This window comes from Aythya ferina, assembly GCF_964211825.1.
Source record: "Aythya ferina genome assembly, chromosome: W".
Lineage (NCBI taxonomy): Eukaryota > Metazoa > Chordata > Aves > Anseriformes > Anatidae > Aythya > Aythya ferina.
Window position 1 is genome coordinate 3,171,355 of NC_140313.1, and position 27,815 is coordinate 3,199,169.

At 47.0% G+C, this 27,815-nt stretch overlaps 1 protein-coding gene and 2 long non-coding RNA genes across 6 annotated transcripts in view; 1 reads left to right on the plus strand and 2 right to left on the minus strand.

Moving 5' to 3' along the window:
• LOC311426422 overlaps positions 1-27,815 on the minus strand; it is a 566,016-nt gene that overhangs the window by 208,275 nt on the left and 329,926 nt on the right. The window lies entirely within an intron of this gene.
• Positions 1-27,815, minus strand: part of LOC311426404 — a 103,195-nt gene that overhangs the window by 33,798 nt on the left and 41,582 nt on the right. The window lies entirely within an intron of this gene.
• Positions 16,518-21,191, plus strand: LOC311426335 (dynactin subunit 3-like). Of its 4 annotated transcripts, none has more exons than XM_084502781.1 (7): positions 16,518-16,661; positions 16,801-16,885; positions 17,037-17,123; positions 17,810-17,893; positions 19,498-19,556; positions 20,272-20,331; positions 20,780-21,191. In XM_084502781.1, the coding sequence occupies exons 1-7, from the start codon at positions 16,569-16,571 to the stop codon at positions 20,867-20,869; spliced, it is 558 nt and encodes a 185-aa protein (XP_084358907.1). In that variant the 5' UTR covers positions 16,518-16,568; the 3' UTR covers positions 20,870-21,191. The 4 variants fall into 4 exon arrangements, with proteins under 4 accessions (XP_084358907.1, XP_084358908.1, XP_084358909.1 ...); XM_084502782.1 differs by having other exon boundaries at positions 19,501-19,556; XM_084502783.1 differs by lacking the exon at positions 17,037-17,123.

Here is a 27,815-nt window from a genome sequence, read left to right on the forward strand (position 1 = left end):
GCACCACACAACCATTCGCTCACCCTCCCCCCTCCCTCTCTGGAACAGGGAGAGAAATGTAAAAATGAAGCCTGTGAGTTGAGATAAAGACAGGTAATTAATTATAACAATAATAATAAAGTCAATAATTATGATAGTAGTACTACTAATAATAATGTGTACGAAACAAATGATACATAATGCAATTGTCCACCACCCGCTTAACTGATGCCCAGCATAACCCTGAGCAGTCCGGCCCTCCTTCTTGTTGTGCTAGTAAATAATCCAAAGCTAAGCGATTTTAATACAAAGCAGTTCTCATCTTGGTATTTTGCTTTGCAATTGTCCTGGTTTCAGTTAGAACAGAATTAATTTTCTTCCTAGTAGCTGGTGGAATGCTGTGTTTTGGCTTAGGATGAGAAGAGTGCTGATAACACCCCGATGTTTTAATTGTTGCAGAGCAGTGCTTATACCAAGCCAAGGACACCTCAGACTTTTGCTCTGTCCTGCCAACAGGCAGGCTGGGGGTACAGTAAGAGCTGGGAGGGGACAGACCCAGGACAGGTGACCCGAACTAGCCAAAGGGGTATTCCATACCATCTGACGTCATGCTAAACAATATATAGGGGTGGCTAGCCGGGGGGTGGGGGCCGGACTGCTCGGGGTTAAGCTGGGCATCGGTCAGCGGGTGGTGAGCAATTGCATTGTGCATCACTTGTTTGTACATATTATTAGTAGTAGTACTATTATCATCATTGTATTATTATTATTATTATTATTATTATTATTATTTTCCTGTCTTATTAAACTGTCTTTATCTCAACTCACGAGCTTCACTTTCCATTTCTCTCCCCCGTCCCAGAGAGGGAGGGGGGAGGGTGAGCGAACGGCTGCGTGGTGTTTAGCTGCCAGCCGGGTTAAACCACGACAGCAATTAATCCAAGTGCATCTCTGGTTTTATTTACTACCATTTCTACTACAGCTTGTAACCTAATTATTCTATTAAGCATATATATTGGGGTCCTATAGCCCCAGGATCCGTCTTCTGCCCACGTAGCTGGATCATAATAGGCAAACGCCTTCAATCAAGGGGTTGGGCTGCTTTCAAGGCCGATTTGGGTTTGTGTTACCGTTCAGTCTGTCGAGGTGATCCAGCTTCTGGAAAACGAATCACAATTTTATATGGGTTTAAAAAACAGGTTCTTATGTTATTTTCTCGGGACAACCCGATCTCTATAGGTACCTCAAGGGAGGCTGTAGCGAGGTGGGGGTTGGTCTGTTCTCCCACGTGCCTGGTGACAGGACGAGGGGGAATGGGCTTAAGTTGAGCCAGGGGAGTTTTAGGTTAGATGTTAGGAAGAACTTCTTCACTGAAAGGGTTGTGAGGCATTGGAACAGGCTGCCCAGGGAAGTGGTGGAGTCACCATCCCTGGAAGTCTTCAAAAGACGTTTAGATGTAGAGCTTAGGGATATGGTTTAGTGGGGAATGCTAGTGTTAGGTCAGAGGTTGGAATCGATGATCTTGAGGTCTCTTCCAAACTAGAAATTCTGTGATTCTGTGATTCTGTGATTAGCGCGGGAGAAGTCCGGTCGAGGCCCTCTCACTCGGCAGTCAATACCCATAGGAGTTGCCTCCCTCAGTAGACCACACACAACACAGTGGAGGGTCTTGCCCCGGTCTTGCCTTCTCCCTTTCCTCCCTTCAGTCTTGTCCCCTTTATTTGGCATCCTTAATTCATGCAAAGCCTCGTTGCCAGAATATTAGTTCTTCCTTAGCTTGAGTTTCAGTTTCCCAGGAGTGGACTCAACCCTCCAAGTTTCAGTAGTTACTGGTCCTTTTATTCTGGATGTGTGGGTCCAACCCCTTTCTGCTGTTCTCACAGCTGTTTCAGTAGTAAGTAAAGCAAGGTACAGTCCCTCCCATCAGGGGTTCAATGATTCTTCCCTCCAGGTTTTTATCATGACCTTGTCTCCTGGTTGTATCTTATGAATAGCAAATCCTAAACGTGGTGTTTGAGCCATCATTCCAATTTCTCTTAGCTCTTGTAATCTCCTTCCAAGAGTAATTATATATTTCTGGATGCTACGATCCTCAGCTACATTGTTCCCTGGAGGCATCCCTTGAGAATAAGGCATACCGTATAACATTTTATATGGAGATAATCCAGTCTCACTGTGTGGTTTAGTTCTTATGTTTAAAAGTGCCAATGGTAAGCATTTCGTCCAGGGCATTTGTGTCTCGATCATTAATTTAGCCAATTGTTGTTTTACTATTTGATTCAGTCTTTCTACTTTCCCTGTGCTTTGTGGGTGCCACGGAGTATGGTATTCCCACTGAATACCTAATGATTGACATAATAATTTTATTATTTTAGAAGTAAAGTGTGTGCCCTATGTAGGAATAGAAATGTTGTTTTTGCAGAGTTACATTGTTTAGAGAGAAGGAATGTGGTACTGAGATATGCTTACAGTGATAAGAAAGCTTAAGCAGGTGACCTTGTAAAATACAGACAACCAGACTCCTTAGGACAATTAGGTGAAAATCACGGTGTTATGTCAAGTCAGATAAGTGAAGAAACATTACCACTTCAAGCAGTAAAAATGTCAAAAGAAATCTGAAATTTAACAGGCTGGCGACTGAAAGCCGTGCTTTGTTTGTGAAGCATCAGATAGATTGTGAACCTGGATTACCCACTCAGTGGGGAAACAGGGGAGGGTCCTGTCATCAAAAAGTATATAAACTGTGTTTTGGAACCAGTCGGTGCACTCTCCTGCTTGTGGGGCGCCCACCATTGCAATCGCGAACAAATTACTACTTCACTGAGATCCTCGCCTGAGCCTAAGTTGTTGGCTATAGAGTGTTTCTCACAATTTGGGGGCTCGTCCGGGATCCAGTCACCTACTGGGGAGCTCCACCGCCGCAGCAGCAGGAAGGCATGACCTGCTGATTTCAGCGGTCCTGTGCATCGACGGTGGCGGTTCTGCGGAAAGCTGACAGAGGGCCCTAGACTGGTTAAAGAGGCAGGATCCATGAAGTAGTGGGGAAAGGAAGAAGGTAGGCACTCCAGGTTTTTAAGAATTGAACTGGTTACTCTGTGCACAGACCAAGGTAAGAATATTAAGTATTGACTTGGGTGTCGGGTTAGACTCTGTGTGAAGAGTCTCGGGAAATCTGGTGTATGGTAAGTCCTCGCACGGGGAAGTGCTGGCACGATACCAGGGAAATTTGATGTATGGTAACCCTTGCACGGGAAAGTGGTGGGTAGTACACCAGGGAAATTTGGTGTACGGTAATCCTTGCACGGGGACGTGCTTGGAAGTACACCAGGGAATCTGGTATACTCATAGGTGTGCAGTAACCCTTGCACGGGGAGGTGCTTGGCAGTACACCCCCATTTTCCAGAATTGGAACGTTAGTGTGTGGTACACTGCAGAAGGGAAATTTCTGTAGCACATACTGGCGAGGGTTAGGAAAAATGGGAAAATATGAGTTACAGGGGACAGGGAGATATCCCTGGGGGAGTGCCTACTAATAGTTCTTCCTGAAGAATGATAAGAAATTGGAAACATAATCCCAAAATTAGAGGGATTGTAAAATAAAAATAATAAATTAAAAATAAAAGGTTAAATATTGTGTATCAGTCTGGACAAAAGAACCAATTAAGGAAACAGCAGTATTTTGGCCAAAATACGGGTCTGATGAAAATCCAGGCTTTAAATTTATGTGTAAACAATAAGATTCCTTTTTCGGAGAAGGAGCCAAGTTATGCTCCCTATAATCTTAATATTGAACCGGTGGCAGCAGCAGTCACTCCAGGAAGGGAGACAGGGACTGTAATTAGCACTGTCCCTAGAGAAGGATCGTACTCTAGGCTCTGGCAAGAATTAGAACAAGGTAGAAGATATATTGAGAATTTTGCCTTCCCTGATACTAACAGTACTAACACTAACTGTGTATCCTCTTAGGTGAACTACCCCCCCTCCTTACCAGCAGAGAGGTTAGGACTTTTAAGAAGGAGAGGAAGTCTTTATTCGAGGACCCCAACAGCCTAGCTGAACAATTAGACCAGTTCCTATGACCTGACTTATACTCTTGGGGGAACGGAATTATGTCTATAAGTATTTTGTTTCCAGGGAAAGAAATGGGAATGATCAGGAGGAGAGCTGCTATACAAGAATGGGAAAGAGCTCATCCTCCAGGACCAGGGGTAATACCGGCAGGGCAGAAATACTCACTTGCCAATCCTGGCTGGAATAATAATAGTGTGCAACACAGAAATCATATGAGAGACTTGGGGTCAGAATGAGAAAGTACTCGGGGATGAGACCTGAGGACCCGGTATCCTAAGGGCTCTTGAAAGGTCATTGTGTGATTAAAGCCTGGCAAAATATGCAGAAAATGCTTCAGAAGGTGGGGGGATGTAGTGAACAGTCACTGGGGGACCCTCCTGTGGGAGGCCCTGGAGGTGTGTGTCCGGAGGGGAGATAAGAACTAATGGTATTCACAGTGCAGCAGGTAGTGAGGCAGAGGGTTGGAGAAAGATGAAGAAAATCTTCAGGGGGAGTCAGGGCCAGGATGGAAAGGAGAGGAAGAGAGATGAAGGAATGGCAGGCAAAGAAGGCTGCCTGTATTGTGGCCTGAATCCTAGCAGGGACAGGCTTTGATAAGATGTTTTAAGTGTGGCCAGGCTGGCCACTTCAAATAGGAATATCCGGAGTGGAAGAAGGAGGAAAGAAGGAAAATGGGATGAAATATGCTATATTGATATGTTGTTTCAGTATCTTGGAGGGAAAAGGTATGGAATTAAGTTGGACCCTGACTGAGCCTTTGGTGCTGGTATTAGAAAAGTACGGGCTGGAGAAAGATAAAGGAAGTGTTAAAAGGGTTGCTGAAGGTGTTAAAGGTGTGGCATGTAATATTTAACAGAGCTGTTTGAAGTTGAATGAGCAGGGAAAGGGGATGTAGGCATTATCTAAGTAATAGTCTAGAAGTTTTGGTATATTTGCTGTGGTGTTTGGTCAGTTTCCCAAGCATCGGGGAGGGGGACATGATTCAAAGATCGAAGCCGAAATTCCTTTAAGTGGTATATTCTTTATTGCAGCGCTGGATGCACGGGGGATCTCTCCACCTATCGTGCATACCTAAAGCGGAAAGCAGTCTTGAATTTATACAATCAATCTATCAATATTCTACAAGCACCTATACATATGCATTACCTATCCCCGCCTTCCCTCACTTCTCATGCTAATTAGCCTTTTGGCACCTTGCGCCTGCGTAGAGCCTTCCAAGAATTGTGGGCAGGGGTCTTTGGGAGGAAGACCCCGAGTCTTCCTCACAGTGTACTTTTCACTTTTGGTCAGGAATCTGCTGAATTGGCAGGTTTCTTAATTGCAAGAGCTGGTTGTTGCTAATTCTTCCGTTTGTTGTATCTTTATAATGAATTCCAATGTCCAGTTTTGAGATTTATAGTCCTTACGTTTGTTTCTCTGTCCGTCTGCCGCTTCCTTATCATGAGTTCCAGTGTCTTGTTTCGAGATATACAGTCCATGTCTGGGGATTGTCCTTGCCTCCCCAATGCCTCCCCAATACCTCCTTAATCAATCCCCCCTTTTCTTTTCCCATGCAAATTCTTTTGCATCAGATACTTTCATTATTTACAGTAACACAACAAAACAGGCATCTAAACAACATGCACACAAATATTCCTAACACTACTAATGCGATTAGAGCAATGAACACTTGTTTCAACCATTGAAAATTGGGCAACCAGGAGGTTAACTTATTCCATATTTCACTAAAACTCCACGAAAGATCATCTTTACTGATCTCATGTAGGACTCTTGTCTGCTTCCATATTTCTTCCAGGTCGGTAGAGATCCTTCCACTCTGATCTACATACACACAACAACTTGTGTTTATTACTGTACAGACTCCCCTTTGAGCGGCCAGTAACAAGTCTAGGGCCATCCGATTTTGTAATACTACCTGTGATAAACTAGATATCTCTTCTTGTTGAGCCTTTATAGCATCCAGAGTTTTGTTTTCTAACTTCTCTATAATTGCAGAAATATTAACTATTGCCTTTTCCAATTCACTCACTCCTAACCATGGGATAAACCATCGAACAAAACTATGAAAAGCGGTGTGTCTCTCTATCAATGGATTGTTAATTTTTCATCTGATTCTCCGCATATGATTTCTCAAGTAACCTCGAGGCACTACATCATGTACTGTCATATTGGGGACTACCGCTCCAAGAGTGCAAGTTCCCTTCCAATTCTCAGGCAAGACCTTAGGGGCTATATCGTTGCATAGCCAATACCACCCTTTTCCTTCTGGAACCGGCCAGCTGGTTGAATTTGCCCAGCCGCTAGTCGTACTAATATCAATTGTTCGATTACAAGATGTCTGATTTCCCACATAAGTAGTATCCGTATTTATACAATCCTGTTTCCCCATACCCCTAGGTGGGTTACACCTTTGTACACATACATAGTAAGATTCCAACGGCACAAAGCTACTCACTTCTAGTTCCAAAACTTCTTCATATTTTCGACCCCAAGATGTGTTTTCCCACAAATTAGTCCAAGATAAATTTGCAGGCAAGGGAATCCCAATTAATGATACACCCTTATTCCCATGCTCTGGTAGATGGGTGCATACCCAACAGTTCGTCTTATTAATCACTTGAGATACAGTTTGTATTAAGGTCAGGTGTAAGTTCTCGTCCCAAGTTGCCCATCCCAAATCTGACAACCACACCCCCACAATCATTAGGATCTGGAAAAACGCAATTTTGCCAGTCCGATTGGGGTCGTGGTCCATATCCTCGCCGGGGCCTTCTTCACCTTTGAATAGTGGATCCAAGCTGCTTGCTCCTTGACTTTGACTGCCGTATGTGTTGTTAGTAGTACTTGATATGGTCCCATCCACTTCTCTTCCAATGGGCGACCTGTAAATAATTTTATATAAACATAATCCCCTGGCTTAATAGGATGAATTGGTAAGTCTAGTCCTCGGGTTCGGGCTCCGAAGACTGTCTTAGCTATTAGGTCCAATCGTTTCTGGAGGCTTATCATATAGTTATACAAATGTTCTGAACCCAACTGTGTTAGATCCTCCCCACTAAATAAGGATGTGTAGGGCCTACCATACAGTATCTCGAAAGGGCTCAAATTCTCTTTCAAGCGTGGTTTCGCCCTAATTCTAAGCAGCGCTAGAGGAAGCGCTTGAGGCCAAGTCAAATTAGTTTCTTGTCCTATTTTGGCTATTTGTTGTTTAATCAAATGATTCATCTTTTCCACCTGTCCGCTCGCTTGGGGTCTATAAGGAGTGTGAAGATGCCAATCTATCCCTAAAGCCTGGCTTATTCGCTGAACAATTTGTGCACCAAAATGCGAGCCTCTATCTGAGGAAATGGTTGCTGGGATCCCGAATCGGGGTATTATTTCATTCAACAGTGCCTTAATTACCTCCTTAGCCTTATTAGTTCTGCAAGGGAAGACCTCGGGCCATCCTGAGAAGGTATCTGTTAAAACTAATAGGTACCGATACCCCCCTTTTCTTGGCAGTTCCGAGAGATCAATTTGCCAATGCTGCCCAGGATAGTTCCCTTTATCAATGACACCAAACGTCACCCTATTTCCTGTATTGGGATTATGACGCATACAGGTGTCACATTGTTGGGTTACCTGCCTTATTGTGGTATACAGATTTCTTGCTACCAAGACTCGATTTAATAGTTTATACAGGGCATCGGCTCCCCAATGGGTTTTATTGTGTTCCCCCAAAACCATAGGCCACACCAAATTAGAGGGCATAATAACCCTGTTGTCCTTCAAATGAGCCCACCCATCAACATTCAGCTTCCCTTTTAGATCCTCGATCAACTTTAAATCTTCTTTTGAATATTTAGGAGCCTGGCCTTTCTCTAATGTCTGAATTTTACCGTCTGGTATTAAAGCAAGCACTTCCACTTGGCCTCTTTCCGCCGCCCTTCTTGCCTCTTTATCAGCCAATCTGTTCCCAATCTCGAAGTCAGTGGATCCTCTTTGATGCCCTCGGCAATGCATAATAGCCACTTTTTCTGGTTGTTTTACAGCCTCTAACAATTTTAAAATTTCTTCAGCATGTTTTATCTGTTTTCCCTGAGCAGTCAGTAATCCACGTTCCTTCCAAATCGCTCCATGAGCATGTACCACACCGAATGCATATTTAGAATCTGTCCAAATATTTACCCTTTTTCCAGCTGCCAGTTCCAATGCTCTCGTGAGAGCGACTATCTCCGCCTTTTGAGCTGATGTTCCAGGGGGTAAAGGCTTAGACTCAATTACCTGCTGAGTAGTTGTTATAGCATATCCAGCTTTACGTTGCCCTTGCGTAACAAAACTGCTCCCATCCGTGAACCAAGTTTCTTCTGCATCTTCCATGGGCTCCTCCTTAAGGTCTGGTCGGCTGGAATACACAGTCTCCATAGTTTCTAAACAATCGTGAGTCACAGGTTCCGCCGGAGCATCACTAAGAAAAGAGGCTGGATTCACAATATTAGTTATCACAATTTCCACATCGTCCTGTTCTACCAATATTGCTTGATATTTCAAAAATCTCTGAGGAGATAACCAATGGGCCCCCTTTTGTTCTAAAACTGCTGACACAGTGTGTGAGACAAACACTGTTATCTTCTGCCCCATTGTAAATTTCCGGGCTTCTTGTATATTCATAATTACGGCTGCCACTGCTCGCAGACAGCCTGGCCATCCTTTACTTACTTCATCCAATTGTTTGGAGAAATAAGCCACTGCCCTTTTGTAAGGTCCCAACTTTTGTGCTAGTACCCCTAAGGCCATACCCTGCCTTTCATAGGAGTATAACCAAAAAGGTTTAGACAAATCTGGTAAACCAAGAGCTGGGGCTCGCATCAACTCCTTCTTAAGCTTCTTAAAGGCTGCTCGGGCTTCTCCTGTCCATATTAGTCTTATGCAGTTATCTTTAATTAAATCATACAAAGGCCTTACAATTAGTCCATAATTGTTGATCCATAATCTGCACCAACCTGTCATTCCTAGGAAAGTTCGTAATTCTTTAACAGTCTGTGGTTCTGGGGTACGACAGATTGCTTCTTTGCGTTCCGTCCCCAATTCACGTTGTCCTCCTGAGATCTCAAATCCCAGGTACGTCACGCGGGTTTGAACCAATTGTGCCTTCTGTTGTGAAACCCGGTATCCATTCATTCCTAGGAAATTAAGGAGGCTTACCGTCCACTGTATGCAGCTTTCCCTGTCTTCGGTAGCAATCAAGAGATCATCAACATATTGCAGCAGGACCCCTGCAGAATTGGGGGCTTCCCAGGATTCAAGCTCCTTTGCAAGTTGATTACCAAAAATCGTGGGGCTATTCTTAAACCCCTGAGGAAGCACTGTCCATGTCAACTGTACTTTTCGTCCTGAGTCAGGATTTTCCCATTCAAAGGCAAAGAGGTTTCGGCTTTCCGGGGCCAAGGTTAAACAAAAGAAGGCATCCTTTAAGTCCAGCACGGTAAACCAGACCAACTTGTCCCTTAACTTGGTCAATAGTGTATAAGGGTTTGCTACCACAGGATGTATGTCTTCAGTGATCCTGTTTATTGCTCTTAAGTCCTGTACTAACCTATAACTCTTCCCATCCGGTTTCTTAATTGGTAAGATGGGAGTATTATATTCCGATTCACACTCGACCAGTAACCCATATTGCAAAAACTTATCTATTGTATCTTTTATTCCTCTTCTATCTTCTATTCTAAGGGGGTACTGCTTAACCTTTACTGGCTTTTCTCCCGGTTTTAATTTTACCATTATTGGTGCAGCATTCTTCGCTTTCCCAGGGACATCAGATTCCCACACCCCTGGATAAACTTGATCTTGGATTTCTGGAAGGGTTTCATTAAAAGAATCGGTTTGGATCAATACCAAACTTAGTGCACTTATAAGTCGGTCTTCTTTTACTCTTAACTCTACCCTTCCCTTTTCAAAGACAATTTCAGCTTCTAATTGCTCTAATAAATCCCGTCCCAATAAAGATCTAGGAGATCCCGGCAAATACAAAAACCTATGTATTCCCATTTGCTTCCCCAATTCATATTCTAATGGTTTTAAAAAGAAAGCTTTTTCGTGCCTACCCGTTGCCCCCACCACTGTCACAAAATCTTTATCTTCAGGCATCAACTTCTGATTTAACACTGAATATGTAGCTCCTGTATCTACTAAAAATTCTACTTCCCGACCCAATTTCCCTAGCTTAATTTTAACCAGTGGATCTGCTAGGGTAGAGTCCCCCGGTCTCCTTCATTGTTTTGTAGCCATTAATAGCTTGTTTTCCTCTTGCCGCTTCGGGCATTCCCTTTTCCAGTGTCCTATCTCTTTACAGTAAGCACACTGTTCAGCCCGCAAGGGGAGTCGTATTACCTTCCCCCCCCCTTCTCCTGCCTCGAAAAGATTCTTCCTGCTTTCGTAAGGCTGCCACAGTGGCTGCTGCAATCGTCTCACCTAACTTTTGCCTTTCATTCCCCTCACGATTTCTAAACACTCTCCAGGCTTCTTCTACTAATCTTTCCAAATCCCTTACGTCTGGTTCTTTCATTTTCTGAAGCTTTCGTCTAATATCTTCTGCCGACTGACCCAAAAATAGGGATACTAATTGAAGTCTACCCCCCTCAGAGGAAGGGTCTATAGTGGTAAACTTCTGCATTGCTGCGTTCAGCCTTTCAAGAAATTCGGATGGGGTTTCTGAGGTCCCCTGTTTTATTGTATATAGTCTTGACCAATTCACAGATTTAGGTATTGCATTTTCTAAAGCAATCCTAATCCATTCTTGATATCGTTTCAGCATTCTATAATCATTCTCATCATTATAATCCCAATTAGGGTCCGCCCTAGGCACATGTACTTCCACTGTGCCGGGCAGGGCTCCCGAGGCTACCTGGATTTGTACCTGCGTTCTAGCAGTTTTAACTATTAGCTGTTTCTCAGTTTCTGATAATGCAGCCAGCATTATCTCTATATCCTTCCAGTCTGGGTCTAAGTTTTTCACAATCAATTCAAATCTTTTAGCCACCGCCTCTGGATCATCTCGATACCCTTTCACCGCCTCCTTCCAGGCATCTAGTTCATTAGTTGTGAAGGGTACTTTAATTCTAGCGGGTCCATTAGCTCCCATAGCCTGACGCAAAAAAGCGGAAAGCAGTCTTGAATTTATACAATCAATCTATCAATATTCTACAAGCACCTATACATATGCATTACCTATCCCCGCCTTCCCTCGCTTCTCATGCTAATTAGCCTTTTGGCACCTTGCGCCTGCGCAGAGCCTTCCAAGAATTGTGGGCAGGGGTCTTTGGGACGTGGGCAGGGGTCTTTGGGAGGAAGACCCCGAGTCTTCCTCACAGTGTACTTTTCACCTTTGGTCAGGAATCTGCTGAATTGGCAGGTTTCTTAATTGCAAGAGCTGGTTGTTGCTAATTCTTCCGTTTGTTGTATCTTTATAATGAATTCCAATGTCCAGTTTTGAGATTTATAGTCCTTACGTTTGTTTCTCTGTCCGTCTGCCGCTTCCTTATCATGAGTTCCAGTGTCTTGTTTCGAGATATACAGTCCATGTCTGGGGATTGTCCTTGCCTCCCCAATGCCTCCCCAATACCTCCTTAATCAGACAGGAGGGGGGAACAGCCTGCTCCACCATGGGCCTCTCCAGCGGCCGCAGGGGGGCTCCGGCTCCAGCGCCTGGAGCGCCTCCTCCCCCTCCTTCTGCACTGACTTTGGTGTCTGCGGGGGGGGTTTCTCACTCCTCACTCTCCCAGCTGCTGTTGAGCACCAGGTTTTTGTTTGTTTGTTTTCATGGATGTGCTCTCTCAGAGGCAGGGACTGTGTTGCTCATGGCTTGGCTCTGGGCAGCAGTGGGCCCCTTTGGGGCCAGATGAAATTGTCCCTTATCTGCCACAGGGAGGCTTCTGGGTTTTTCTCACGGGGGCTGCCATTGCAGTTTCCCACCCCCACACCCCTCACACCCCCCGAACCTTGCCATCAAACCCAATACACTGGGGAACAGCTAGGTCATTACTGACTTGTAAAGCTTCAGGGATTAAATTAACTAATGAAACCCTAAAAAGTGATGGGGGTAGTGATTTAAAGATCAAAGCCGAAATTTCCTTAAGTGGTATATTCTTTATTGCAGCGCTGGATGCACGGGGGATCTTTCCGCCTATCGTGCATGTTTGAAGTGACAAACTATCTCATATTTATACAGCGAGACAACGAATATTCTATTAGCGCCTATACATATTCATTACCTAACCCCGCCTACTCTTGCTTCGTATGCTAATTAGCTTATCAGTCCTTGCGCTTGCGCAAAGCCTTCCAAGAATTGTGGGCCAGGGTCTCCAGGATGTGGGCAGTGGGCTTTGGGAGGAAGGCCGTAGGTCTTCCTCGTAATGCACTTTCTTAATCAGTTGTTTTCCAAGCTGTAAAAATGCTGAGTTGTCTTTCGGTTTAACTGAGGGTCGGCAGATAACAGGATGTCTCAGTTAACAAGACATAACAGACAGTTGACTCAAGTTATCTCAAGTCTCAGCCTGACTGAGGGTTAACGGATAATGGGGTGTTTTCAAATAACAAAATGCTTAAACGTAACAGAAGGTCTACAGATAACAAGATGTTGTTTACTTTGTCCTTGCTAACTTTTAATCACAAGTTCTATTCTATCCTAAAGTAAGTTTATACAATATCACAATTTCCACACAAACCTTTTTACTGCAGGTTTTTACTATCTTTTCCTAATCTTCCCAAATGTCCCAATTCTCTGGGATTAAACTCTTCTTCCCACATAGAAACTTTACTATTTCAGATTATTAATGAGCCCCGTTCCAATCATAAATCCTTGGGACTTCAGGAAAACAGATGAAGCACTCAGCCTTCTGTCTTCTAGACAAACATTACCACCTTTTCCACAAAATTTGCATTTCAACAGGACTGAATTTCAAGCCGAATGCCAATTTTTCTCATGCACTTTGTTAGGAAGCCCATACAAAACAAGGAATCACTCCTGTGTATCCGTCAATATGGGGGTTTAAAAGGTATTGATGCCTAAATAAACTCGATCTCCCCCTTCTTACCAAATTCCCAGGGCTCAAGCCCGAACCACCAAAGAAATGACTCTCTCCGTTCTACCGCTTCGATAATCAGTCAGCCCCCTCCCCCCCCAGTACTTGGGAAACTGACCAAACACCACAGCAAATACACCAACACTTCTCAACTGTTAGTTACTTAGATAATGCTCCCGCCTTTTTCTTGTCACACTCAAAGCATTTAAGAGAAAAAAATAGGATCACAAGACACACCGCCAGGCCCATATATTGGGCACCACCAATTAAAATTTGGATTTGGATACTTTTAGTCCCTTTAAGCTTAAGAAGTTCAGTAACCTAATACTTTCTTTCCTCACAGCTTCCTGACTCTCCCCTGCTAACAACAGGTCATCTACATATTGCACCAGCGTTACTTCTGGGTTTAGTTCATAGGTGCTTAATACCTGCTCCAGGGCCTGCCTGAACAAGTTCAGCGACTCCATAAATCCTTGTGGAAGCAGGGTCCACCTCAACTGCTGTTTCCGATGGGTCTCAGGATCCTCCCATTCAAAGGCAAAGTAACCTCTGCATTCTTCCTTTAAGGGACAAGCCCAGAAAGCATCCTTCAAGTCTATAACACTATCATTTCAGTTCTGGGGAAAGCTGGCTCAACAAGGTATTCGGATTGGCTACTGTGATAAATTAGTAGGGGTTTGTTCATTGTCCTTGAGAATTTAAAGAATCTACTGAGGAGATAAGGTTGTACAATTTAACGGCCTTGGTAAAGGGGAGGATTAAGCAAGCAGATAGCAGGAGGGGATATTGGGTAAACATCCTTGAGTGAAACCAGACATCCTGCTTGCCGCTTCACTTCCCCCACCTGAACATGAGCACAACGCATGATCACCAGCAGAGGAACAACGACCCCCCTCTCAACAATAGACTGCGCAGCCTCAGCCAGTTCAACAAGTCCTGATAAGCCGGAATTCGACTGCTATAAAACAGCAACCCTGGAAAGGGAAGTTGCGTGCTGTTGCGGAGCGGAGACTCCCCAGCCGCCCAGCGCTGTTTTGCTTGTGTCTGCTTACTTGATTAATAAAATAATTTCAATAGACCAGTAAATTGTGTGGTCTAATTTATAAGAGCTACCACTGGGAATCTGGTGACTGTTCTCTTATTTACCTTTCTTAGATCTTGGACTAAACGGTAAGAGCCATCTAACTTCTTAATGGGTAGTATAGGAGTGTTGTGGGGAGACATGCAGGGTTCCAATAACCCTTGCTTCAATAGTCTTTCAATTTCCAGCTGCAACCCCTTTCTACCCTCTTGTGACATCGGATACTGCTTTACTCGAATAGGGATTTCAGGATTTCTAATAGTAATTTCAAAAGGAGTGATGTCCAATTTCCCCACTGACTCAGGAGTGTACCACACCTCAGGATTGATTTTTGCCTCGTCTTCCACAGCGAGGGTACACAGTTTAACTGCAATTTCCTCATTTCTTACTTCTAAAGTGATTCCCAGTTCTGTGACCCTCCCATAGCTATTTCTCTTAGGGGGTAAAGCCCTCCTTCTGACTGCCCCTTTTTTCTACTTTGACTCCTAGTCACTCTTCGATTTTCCCCAAGGGAACTGAGGGAGTCTGGGTCGGGGTCCGGAGGGTTTGGAAGGTGCGGGGGGGGGGAGGGGGAAGGAGGAGGGATAGGGTCCGGTGCAGGAGCGGGAGGGACATAGGGAGGAGGGGACAAGGTGGTGTCCTCAGGACTCAGTCTTCCTTCTGGGATTCTCTTGACCCTTTTCCTTTAGGGTAAATACATAAGTCCGGGTATCTGATCTTATCCATAAGCCAGCATATTCACTTTCCTCTGAACTGAAAGGTTCCTTGGAATTCACATATATATTTAGAGCTTGGCAAACCCAATCCTCAAAGGACCCAAAAACGGGCCAGTATAGGTGATCTCCTTTATTTGTTTCCCTACCCACACCTGCATACAGTAATATACCATCTTTTCTCTCATCTTGCCTTGTCTCGAAGGCCAGTCATCCCAGCAGGCAATCATCAACCCTAAGGGACTTTCTGTCGGTATAGCGGGCAACAGAATCACAGAATCACAGAATTTCTAGGTTGGAAGAGACCTCTAGATCATCGAGTCCAACCTCTGACCTAACACTAACCAGTCCTCCACTAAGCCATATCACCAAGCTCTACATCTAAACGTCTTTTAAAGACCTCCAGGGATGGTGACTCCACCACTTCCCTGGGCAGCCCGTTCCAACCCTACCTTAGGGCCACCCATGGGGTCAGAAGGCTTGCTTTTCTTCTGCCCCATCTTCCAAAGTGCTTCTGTACACTCACACAAATGCTCCCTTTGTTCGTGGCCCACACCCTCGCAGGCAATGGGAACTGCACTGCAGGAGGGTCCGCACTCAATTTGCTCCCCAGGAACGTCTCATTTAATTGCACTTTGGGATACCCACCCCGACCAAACGGCACCGCTTATCAATATTCACTCAATCCTGAGTCTTCATTTGGATCTTCGTGCACAAAAATTATGGGGTACCGCGGCTTTCTTTTGCCTGCTTGCCCGAATTTAGGGTCCGGATGTACAGGATTTGGACAAGGGATCAGTCACCCGAGAGCCATCCAAAGATGGGGCACTCCCCCCCCGAGCTCAGATCCCAGACCAAAATGACCTGCATCCGAGTCACGGCACCAATTGCAATAAGTGGTTGGAACCAAAACCACTCTCAGAATAATCTTTATCAGAGCCAAATTTATTAAGCAAGCATTCAAGCAGGCAAAACAGCGCTGGGCGGCTGGGGAGTCTCCGCTCCACCAACGGCGCGCACCTCACCCCCGCCAGAATCCCCCTTTTATAGCTTGGTTGTTCCGGGTGTACGTGGCATATCCTGGTATGTCCTGCAGTTGCACGTGCTGTTGCTAGGGGGTCGTCTCGGACCTCCTGGTGGTCGTGAGGATGAAGGCCGTAGTCTTCCTCTGCGTTGCGGGTTGCGATCTTGCTGAGCAAGCACTATACATGTTCTATACATGTTCTTATCAGGATGGTCAGCTGGAAACTTTCCAGCTATACGGGGTTGTCACAGCCCCACAAGCTTTCCCACCGGTTTGATTAACAAACTTATTATACAATATTTATTACACCGCCATTCTAAACCCCCCGGCCCCCACTCGCTCCATCTCTCCCCTTTCATGCCTCTGAGAGCCTGTTGCCCGCAGGAGCGAGGCAGCTGTCGACCTCCCTGGTGCGGAAAGCTTCCCTCTGCAGTGCAAATCAGCATCGAGCGGCCCCGGCCGCTTGGGGGCTTGGGGACTCCGCGCCCCCAAACCCCAACACCCCCCCCCGGCCCGCCCGTCGCCATGGCAATGACATCCCTTAGCAACGTGCCGCCATGGCAACGGGCAGCGCCCAGCCTTAAGTGGAAGTGCCGGCAGGCGGAAGAGACGGCAGGGCTGCTGCCAGACCGGTTGGGAAGATGGCGGTGGGGGTGGTGGCGCTGGAGCGGTTGTGGTGGCGGCTGGATGAGCTGGAGCAGCGCCTTGGCGGTGGGGTCTGCGAGCCTCATAAGGTACTGGGCTTTGCTCTGTCACCCTGTTTTTTATTTTTTATTTTTTATTTTTTATTTTTTATTTATTTCCCTCCCGAGCTTTCGTTCCCGCCGCTGGCGGCAGGTAGCGGGCCCGCTCCCTCCCTGTGCGTCCCCGCAGGTGGTGGACGAGCTGGTGAAGGTGCAGGTGGCGCTGAGCAACATCGTTGGCAAGAGGGAGAGGATCAAGATCCTGTTTAAGAAAAGTGAGTGCTTGGGGAGTGCTGCAGAAAAACCTGAATCTGAACAAAAACAACCTTAAACAGGCAGGTTTGTGCTGTAGTCCAGGGGGGAATTGCGCTTGTAAAAGTGACAACATCTTTCCTACTTCTTGCCTTAAAACATTTTTTGCTTTAGTTGAAGATGTAATAAAATACCTTGACCCTCAGTACGCTGACAGAATGGCTGTTCCAAACACCATGAAGCAGCAGTTCATCTTGGCAGGTACAGCATCACGTGAGAAGGAACAGGTTTTTAGCACTGCAAAAGTTGTATTTTAATAAGGTGGATTGGGATGTGGGTTTTTTTTTGTTTTGTTTTGTTTTTGTTTTTTTTTTTTTTGTTTTTTTTGCTTAGTTACAAAGATTTAGAAGGGACCCCTCTTTAGAGCTACCAAAATGTGACTTGTAGAAAGATATCCATCACCCTTAGTGCTCCCTTGTGCATGTCTGTGCTGTAGTTTAATCAGTTCTGATCTTGGTATTGATCAGTTTAACCTTAAATTAATGAAAAGTTGAAAAGAAAGTGGAGCTTGAACAGTTTTCCTTACCCTACTTCTAATATTCTGAGGGCTGTAACAAAACCAGAGGTTTGAATGTACGTTAAACATTTTCTAGTGTTGTCCTCTTTTGCCCTCAAAAACTTGGTTCGGCCTTGTTTTGATATAGTCTGGGAATTAAATTTTGTGGAGGTGTTAATGAGAATCCAGGGGTGAGCATCACAAAAGGCTAAATAAAACCATAAAAAAGCCCTTTTCTGTACACCTGGATCAGCTGGAACAGGGGAGATGGGATACAAGTGTCAGTCCCAGCTGATCATCAGTTCGGAGTAGGACAAGCCCCTCTGTGAGGTGGGGGCTAAGACACTGTTTTGGCTTTTCCTGATGTTCCTTCTTGTCTTTCCCTGATCAGAGGAGCAGGTCATTCCTTCCCGAGCAGCCCTCTTGGAGCGGGTGAAGAATCTCCAGCCTGTCTTAGACAGTGCCTCTATCCAAGGTATGCCTGTTCCTCCACAAGTTTGAGCTGCATGTGCCACCCCCAAGCTGTTGCCTGTGCTGTTTGCTTTTTCTTGAGTGTCAGACCTGAGGCGAGGACAGCTATGCACACAACTCAGTGTGAGTAAAGTAGGTACAAACGCAGCGGTATGTTGGCTCATCCCTCACCTAGCTCTCATGTTCCGTGTCCGATCTCTGCTGGAAAGCACACGGTGTCCTGCAGAGTGTTTGTCGTGGTTCTGCTCGAGTGGGCAGCCGAGCTCCACCACAGCCCCTCTCCCACTTCCCCTCCTCAAAGAGGAATGGGGAGAAAATACAATGAAAAGGGCTCAAAGGTTGAGATAAGGACACGAAGATCACGCAGTAATTATTGTAACGGGCAAAACAGACTCTGCATAGGGAGATAGTAAGATTTATTGCTTATTACTAACAGGCTAGAGAAGTGAGAAACAAAGGAAAGAAACCAAAAGCACCTTCCCCCCCCATCCACCCTCTTCCACCTCCTCCCCCTGAGCGGCGCAGGGGAACAGTGGAATGGGGGTTATGGTCAGTCTACAGCGCTTCTTTGCCGCTCCTTCTAGGTCATTCTCATCCCCTGTGCTGTGGGGTCCCACCCACGGGATGCAGTCCTTGATGAATTGATCCGGCGTGGGCTTCCCACAGGCAGCAGCTCTTCCAGAACTGCTCCAGATATGGGTCCGTACCACGGGGTCCATCCCTCAGGAGAAAACTGCTCCAACCTGGATCCCCCACGGGCAGCAGCTCCTGCCAGATCACCTGCTCCTGCGTGGTCTCCTCTCCACGGGCTACAGGTCCGGCCAGGAATCTGCTCCGGCAGGGGTCTTCCACAGGCGGCAGCCTCCGTCGGTGCAGGGCCACCTGCTCCACCGTGGTCTCCTCCACGGGCTGCAGCATGGAACCCTGCTCCACCGTGGTACTCCATGGGCTGCAGGGGGACATCCTGCTTCACCATGGTCCTCACCACAGGCCGCAGGGGACTTCTACTCCGGTGCCTGGAGCACCTCTCCCCCTCCTTCTTCATTGACCTTGGTGCCTGCAAGGCTGTTCTTCACTCCTCTCGCTCTCCCAGCTGCTGTGTGGCGCAGCGTTTTATTCCCTGTCTTAAATATGCTCTCACAGAGGCGCAAAACAACATCGCTTATTGGCTCAGCTCTGGAAAACAGTGGGGCCCTTACCAAACATGGGGCAGCTTCTAGATCCTTCTCACAGAAACCACCCCTATGGCCCCCTGCTACCAAAACCTTGCCACGTAAACCCACTACAGTGTTGTAGCTGTCACCCAGCATGGCTTGGGTGGGAATGTGGCCCCTGCACCAAGGGTCAGGGAGGTGGCGTGTGTTAGGAAGCAGGTTAGCGACAGCAGCCCTAATCCACCCAGCATTACATTAGCAAATGTAATGATACCTGATGTACAGTGTAGCTAGAGGATTTTTATGGTATAAAAGGTGTTTGTGGTACATGGCACTTGGATTCATTGAGGATTCATTTGCTGTGACTTTCCCTTGGAGAAGGAATGGTCCTTGTCTTAGTAACTTATCCCATGTGATACAAAACAAACAATGGATTTCTGTTCTGTGCTTTCAGTAGTTCCTGACCATGCAGCGAAACTGCAGCGACTCTCCCAAATCCAGATGCAGCAGCAGGTAGTGTGAGTGTTCGTGATGGTCTTGACTAGCAGGGAGAAAGAACCTTTTGTTGCTAACAGCACTGATGCCCCTGTATCTGCAATTGTTTGAATTGCTTGTTTATACCACTTATTTTCATTTGTTTAGTGTATTCATGCTGCAGTTTTAAAGAGGTTTAAGCACATTTCAGGGGGAGAACTAGCCAGGATTTCTGGTACCTGAGTCTGAGTTGGAAAAAATCTGCCTACAATAAGCCTCCTCAAAACAAAGGTTTGAATGCCACTTAAGTTGCAGTGGTTTTAATCAGTTGGTATTCCCTCTGTCAGTGGGACACTGAAGTGTTGCAATTTTTCAGTCTCCTGGTCTCTGGAGGGATTTTAATACTGCTATGTTGTCTCTTTGCCCTTTTCTTCCCCATTTGGACACACCATGAGGTGGCAATGAGTAGCCTGGGCAGTGTCTAATGCCTCCTTTCAGTGTTTCCCTGTGGGTTTTCATTCTGAGGCAAGCTGAGGATGCTGAGAAAAAGCAGACAGCTGGCAAGCTCAGGTGCTTTGGCACTTCCTGAGCATGGGTGTTCCTGTGTAACTTTTCTCTCATCTGCTGAAATGCTTTCAGAGTGGCCAGGGCCTGAGCTTTAGTCCCAGTACTGTCCCTGAACTGCCAGGCACTGGAAGGACAGGTGTCCTTTAGTTTATTTACTGCTTGCTTGCTGAGGATTTGTTTTTTACAGGATCAGTGTAAGCAGTTTTCTGATGGTGTCAAGACGCTCCTTGAAGACTACAACAAAACGGTATCCTTTCAGCTGGTGCTCTGGGCCTGACAAAACCAAAATGTCTGCCTGTCTCTTGGCTCACCTTACCCCATCAGATGTTGGAAGCAGGCAATCCCCAGCCCCAGGTTTAATGGCCAGTGCCCTTCCTGGTGCAGTGGTGTTTGTGTTTCTGTCATGCTGTAAAAAGCCCTTTGAGATGCAGTGCTGTGCGGTGTTCAGAAGTTGTTCTGGACTCCCACTAATGTGTGGCACTGTGTGGCAGCTCCAGGACTTCTAAATTTGTGTCTGAGTAGGTTTTGTACACCCTGGTTTCCTGTAGCCTTTTTTTTTTTTTTTTTTTTTTTTTTTAATCTCCCAAGGAATCAGGATTGTAATGGTGCTCTCAGGCTGTCAGGGGGTCTGGGGCTGTGCTCTGTGGTTTCCTCCCTGAAGTTTCTATGTCTCTTTCCTTAAGAGTAATGTCCAGACCCTGCTTCTGTCCAAGCAGTTCATCCAGTGGAATGAAATACTGATGCAGCTGGAAGCAGCCAAGGAAGTGAAACCTGTGGCAGAGTGATGGCAGAGCTGGGAGGATGGAGAACCACAGCTGGGGCCCTGGGATTCTGCTGGTCTTGGGTCACTCAGGAGATGCTGCAGCACAGCCTGCACTCGTCTTAGCATCTTTCCACTGAATATGCTGTGAGTGACATCGCAGGCTCTTGGGGGTACCCTGGCTTTGCAGCTGCACTGCAGTCACCCTGAATCAAAGCCACACTCCTGGTATTCTCTTAACATGCCACTGTTTGTAGGTCGTGCACTTCTATGTGTCTTAGTTTGTAACATATTTAAAAATCCCTTCCTGCTGATACTGTGGACCATAATAAAGCCCTGAAACACTACCTCACTTGTCTCTTAATCCCATGGGTGCAGCTATGGCACAAACTGGCTGGCTAGGCTCAAGAGGGCAGATGTATGTGCTGCCCACGTGGCCTGTGGCTGGTATTCCATGAAGAAGTGTGCATGAGAGGGAAGCAGTCGGCTGGAAGGTGGGTAACCCTGGGAGACGAAGTCCATGTCTGGCTCGTGGTGGTTTTCCCTAAGCAGTGAACAGTACAGACAGTTTGGCAATCTGCAGGAGATTGCTTCTCACACAGCTCAACCTGGATTGCCACACAGGCTTTCCTTGTGCCTGATGGGGCTTCGCCTGCAGGAAATTCTCCTGGCCCTGTGCTGGCAGCAGTGAGCGGCCCTGCCCTGCGTCCTGCTGGTGCTTTCCAGAATGGCTGCTGTGACCCATCCTTTTTCAGTTAGAGAGGGGTGTTAGCTGCCCCTTGCCTGGTCTGGTTGGAGCCTGGAGTTCTGGCACAAAGGTATTCCTGAGTGCTTTTGCCTTTGGGAAGTCTTCAAATCACAAACTCCTGCATGGCTTGGAGGAGATATGAGACCGGAGGGGTGATTCTGTGCAAGGTGCAGGACAGGCAAGCTGGAGCTCCTTTCAGCAAGCCTGCTTCAGTGTTGGTCAGCCTCTAAGGCAGTGTGCTTCAGCACCTGGAACAGCTCCCTGGAGCAATGCTGACTTCTCACCAAAGATGATGTGGGCAGCTCCTGTGTCAGGGGAGCAGGGGAAGCAGCTGTGTGTGTGTGTGTGTGTGCAACCAGGAGTCAGGGTGGGCCAGGAGAGAACAGTAATGACTGCCAAATAACCAAGAGTTTGAGGCTGCTTCACAAAAACATAGGAGAAGCAAATTCTTCACTCTGTTATGTGGCCAGTCCAAGGGAGAGCTTGGGGGCTGCCTGTCTTGGGAAGGCAACGGGTGCTATCTCATGTTGCTGGGGCACATCCTCAGCTGCCACACCAACTCACACTGCTTTCCAGTTCTCCATTCCCACAGTGCAGGCAGAGCTGATCACAAGTTGATGTGAGCTAAAGCTGATGTGAGCTAAAGAACTTCCTACATCGTGTAAAGCCTGCTTGGCCGTAGAAGGAGCTGACAGCCCATTCTTGGTACTGTGGTAGCCTGCAGACCTCTGTGGGCACACAGTAGTACAGAGCTTGGTAGTGTACCTCCAGAGGGCTCCTCTCAGAGATCCTGAGGCTGCACTCATTGAATGGCCAGGGCAGGGCTGAGGAGGAGCTCCAGGAAGAGCAGCTGACTTGTCCTGGCTTATCCTCATCACCTTGTCCTCTGGTGGGACAGCACACCTTCCCTGCTATTCCTGAGCCCGCTTTCCCTCTTTATCCCCAACACACACTATGGGGGAAGGCTCCCATACAACACTTTTAAGTACAAATAAAGAAGTTTATTTATTTACAATATTGGAGCTTTTGAAAATCAGAAGCTCTGTGGACAGTGGCTCTGCCTCTCCTGTGGCCTGGATGGCAGCGGTGCTCAGATGTAGAGCTCTGCAGCAATACAAATGTCTTCTGTTGCTGATGGCAAATCCTATCCCAGACCGAACAGATGCTGTTGCCGGTCAGTTCTGCTGCAGTGCCCTGGGTGCCACAGGTTTGACGCAAGTGACAAGACTGTGTATCTGGTGGTAGGGGCACTACAGTGCTGTGAAGGTGAGCTGGAGTAGTTGTGGGGCTCCTGGGGTCTTGTGGAGGTGTCCTGGTTTCAGTTAGAACAGAGTTAATTTTCTTCCTAGTAGATGGTAGAATGCTATGTTTTGGGGGGATCTCAGCAGTCTACTAAAGCCTTATACTTCTGTGCATCTGACGTGCCAGGCCATTGAATCCACACAGTCCAATAAACTCGATTGTCCCTTTCCTCCCCCTGGCTGGAGGCAGGGCCCCCCTAACCCTGGTCAGAATCTTCTTCGTTTCTGTGTTTGAAGGACTGTCTGCTGGAAGTTGGAGCAGCAAACTTTTCAGAGAACCCCTTTTTCACGATTGTTTTATTTTGCAACTCACGTACCCGTGACTCTAGGGTCGCGGTAGATTTTCCATCCCATTTTCTCATGTCCTCTCCATGGTCTCGTAAGTAAAACCACAGGGTAGCACGGGGTGAGTACCCACCATATTGTCTTCCTTGTGTGGATGAACACCTACCCCTGATAGCTGAGACACTGCTTTGTACAGGTGCGGAGGAGAATAATCTCTCTTCAAGTTGGTGGAACTTTTCAGAAAGTTTCTCCCAAGTGTTCTCTTTTGGTCGGTGGACACTGGTTGGTTCAGGTGGGGAGGAAGATAGATTCTCTTTAAGTTGGTGTACCTCTTCAGAAAGTTTCTCCACAGCTGAGACGCAGGCCTGTAAGGAAGAGGAGAGACTTTCTTCGTACTGCCGGAGTTGTTTAGCCACTTCATCCACTGTGGGTTCCTCATCATCTTTACAGACCAATATTGCCAATGAGCTGGCATATGATGATGGTGCACTCCGTACAAGCTTCCGCCACATGGGTCGTGTACACCTGACTTCATCTGGATCTTTAGATGTTTGTCTGAGGTCTGGATCCTCATAAATCACTTCCCTTACGGCTAATTCCCTCAGGTACTGGATTCCCTTCTCCATAGTGGTCCACTTGCCTGGTAGACATACAAGTTCTTCCTTGAAGGGATACCTTTCCCTCACAGCTGAGAGGAGATGCCTCCAGAGGCTGTGAGATTGTGCTCCATCTGCAATTGCTTTGTCAATGCCTGCATCTCTAGCAAGGGATCCCAGCTGCCTGGCTTCCCTGCCCTCTTATTCCACAGAATTGGCTCCGGTGTCCCAGCACCGGAGCAGCCAGGTGACAAGCTGCTCACCTATACAGCGACCAAAATCTTTTCGCACATATCGTAGCTCACTCTGGTATAGGTTTTGGGTAGTTACTGTTGATTTTTCAGCATCCTCATCTTCCTCCTCCTGAATCCCTGATGGCCCAGCATTGTCGTCTCTATACCTAGATTTGGCAGAAGACTCTCTGCGTTCTAAATGACCTGAATCTCTATACCATTTTTTCACCTTCTCTACAGGGGCAACTTCCACTGCTACAGCTCGTTTCTCTGACCCAGCCCCAGGAGCTGGAGCGGATGCAGGAGCTGGAGTGGCTGCAGGAGCTGGAACTGGAGCGGCTGCAGGAACTGGAGCAGATGTAGAGTCCATCGTAGGGGTCGCAGTGGCCGTTGGCTCTCTCACAGGACTTGGAGTGGCCGCAGGGTCTATCACTAAGTTGATAGTAGTATCAATTGCAGCTCGATAGGCATGAGCCAGGCCCCAGCACGTTACAATGATTTGTGTCACTTTGGAACTGCCAGAGTCATGACACCTTTTTTTTCAAGCATTCTACCAGTTTTTTAGGAATTTGCAGTTCTTCAGGGGTGAATTTCCAAAACATTGGGGGTGCCCACTGCTCTAGATGCCTGCCCATATCCTCCCATACTCCCTGCCACTCACAACTATACTGCCTCCGGGCAGATCTCTGGATGAGCTTCCTAAGTAGTTGTTTAAGCAAAACCTGAAGCACATTCAGGAGACATAATAACAAGACCATGCTGGTCTGAGTATCCCAAGGATATTCAATGTCTTGGAGAACTATTGTAACAAGCTCGGAGGATAAGAGGGTGGTGAAGGAGAAAGGGAGAGTGATCAAGGAGGATAAGGGGGTGGTAAAGGAGAAAGGGAGAGTGATCGAATAAGAAAAAATATCTTCCCCTTTCCCCTTCACAGATTGACTCCCTGATGAAAAAAGGCAACAGGTATAATTGCTAATAGTTTCCGAGATACCGTTTCCAAAGTATAGAATCGAAGATGTTACTGAGTACAAATACCAAGTTAGAGTCATGACCAGATATTTCATCGTCTCATAAGCCACTGATACAACACACAGTACCATAATGGTCTGAAACCAGGGCCTGGAGAGGATAAACAACATGACAGAGAGCACATACGGAAAATAACGTGCTATAATACTCAATTTGGAAAACAGGCTCAGCAGAGTTGAGATGAAAGCAATCAGCATTATGACAAGTGACTATTAAGCAGGTCTAATACTTATACCAATTTTAGTTTAACACACTCTGGTCAGATCTGTCATTATCTCAACCTTTCGGGCCCCATGTTGGGCGCCAAAAAGACTGTCGTGGTTTAACCCGGCCAGCAGCTAAACACCACGCAGCCGTTCGCTCACCCTCCCCCCTCCCTCTCTGGGATGGGGGAGAGAAACGGGAAAGTGAAGCCCGTGATTTGAGATAAAGACAGTTTAATAAGACAGGAAAATAATAATAGTAATAATAACAATAATAATAATAATAATAATAATAACAACAATGATGATAATAGTACTACTAATAATAATGTGTATAAACAAGTGATGCACAATGCAATTGCTCACCACCCGCTGACCGATGCCCAGACTAACCCCGAGCAGTCCAGCCCCCCTCCCCCAGCTTGACACCCCTATATATTGTTTAGCATGACGTCAGATGGTATGGAATACCCCTTTGGCTAGTTTGGGTCACCTGTCCTGGGTCTGTCCCCTCCCAGCTCTTGCTGCACCCCCAGCCTGCCTGTTGGCAGGACAGAGCAAGAAGCTGAGACGTCCTTGGCTTAGTATAAGCACTGCTCTGCAACAATTAAAACATCGGGGTGTTATCAGCACTCTTCTCATCCTAAGCCAAAACATAGCATTCTACCAGCTACTAGGAAGAAAATTAACTCTGTTCTAACTGAAACCAGTACAGGAGGCTAAGCTGGGAGCTGGCCTGGCCAACCAGTGTGCATTTCCCTGTGAAAGGTTGCTACATGTCCACTTTTCTTGGCCATGGGTGCCCTGGGAGCTTACCCCACAATCTGGGGAGTTCTCGACGTTGCCAGGGTATTTCTTCCTCCAAGGCCACCACTTATGTCCTTTGGTGCCTGCCTCAGCCCCAGCTGTTTCAAACGCCGTGGTCACCACCACACTGGTGTTTCCTTTCTGAGGGACAGCCGCAGCCCACACGTGGAAGCTGTTGTCAGGGCATCCGGTCTGCTCAGTGTTGCTGCCCCAGTAGCCTTGTGGGGCTCCTGCGGCTGGTCCCACAAAGTATCTGTGGTGCTTCCGACAGTGCTCATGCCTCAGGCTTGTATCTTGGACCACGGGCCTGAGGGCTGAGAAGACTGCAGTGGGCTCTTGCCCTGTCCAGTCATTCGGCATCCCAAAGGGCAACTTCACAATTTCACCCTTGGGGGCTGTGTCGATCCTGTGGCTAGAGCAGCCATTCTTGGTGTAGTGTGTGTGAGCCCTTGGGGCTGCCCAGCCACCCTCCTCCCGGGGCACTGCTCGCTGGGATGGGTGCTTTGGACCGAGCTGGTCCCCGGGGTGCTGCAGCTCTGGGGCCTTGTGCTGTTCCTTGGGCATGAGCAAGGCCTCGGGTCTGTGGAAATGGACAGGCTCTGGGCGGGAGCGTGGTGGTCCAGAGGTGGTGGTGGGCAGGGGCAATACTACTGGTTTGTCTTCCCGGTAACATTTGCCCGTTTGTTCTCTGCTGTTCCCTGCCTGTGTTTTTTTGTGTCACCCTGCTCCAACCCTAAGAGCTTGCTCTGTTTCACAGTGTTATGGGGCCTAGGCTCCCCTGTGGCGAGGATTGTGCTGCAGGTGCGCACAGGGCGAGACTGTGATGCAAAGGGCTGCTCAGCTTGGCACCTCAGCACGATTGGGGCATTACTGGTAATATTTTATATATATGCCATTTTAGAATCCCAAACTCTGATAGCTCTGAGAGGTTGTACATCGTTTGGATGAGAAGTCCTTTGCACAGCAGTTATTTTTGAAGTTTATTAGGTACAGGTGTTTATTTGGAGGTGCTCTGATCCTTTTCCCATGGCTTGAAGAGACCTCAAATCATTCTGGTGGTGTCTGTAATTTAGGCTGCAGAAGTTAGTAACTTCTAGCTAGAGTCTGTCTTCCCTCGTGCGTGTGCTGGGTGTGGGGTTTTGCCACATCAGCACAAGTAAGTGGAGCTGCTGCTGTGGTTCTCAGGCTCCACAGAGTTGGTGCAGGTTGCTGGAATACTGTGGATCCCACTGCACTTCTTGTTCTGGCCTGGATGGGGGAGCTCACACACTGATTTTTATGAGCTGTAATTACAAGTATTTATGGATCCCTTTTCCTTTTCAGTGCTGCAGAATGGAAAACTATAAGAAGACCAAAATTGCAGAGAAACCTTGTCCTCTTCCTTTTGCAAGATGGAGCTGGACTCAGTGAGGCAGATCCTTTTCACTGGCTCAGGCAAGGCCATTAGTAAGAACATTACATGTGTGGAAATCATGAAACTTGGAGGCTCAAAGAACTCCACCAGATCACCAAAATGCTTTTTAAACAGATCAAGATCTGGGAACCCATTGTGCCTGAGGCAGGCCTTGATGCCTTGACAGTGAAGAGAAACATTCCTGCCATATGCGTCCTGCTCAGCAAAGATGCCCTCGTGTTGCCTTCAGGGGGCAGTGGCAACCTGGTTCAGGAACAGCACGGCGACCAACCCCAGGCCGCTCGGTCCATGGGCTCACAGACACCAATGTGGTGGATGGCAAATGGCGTTTATTGTCGAGTCACATGGTGTTATA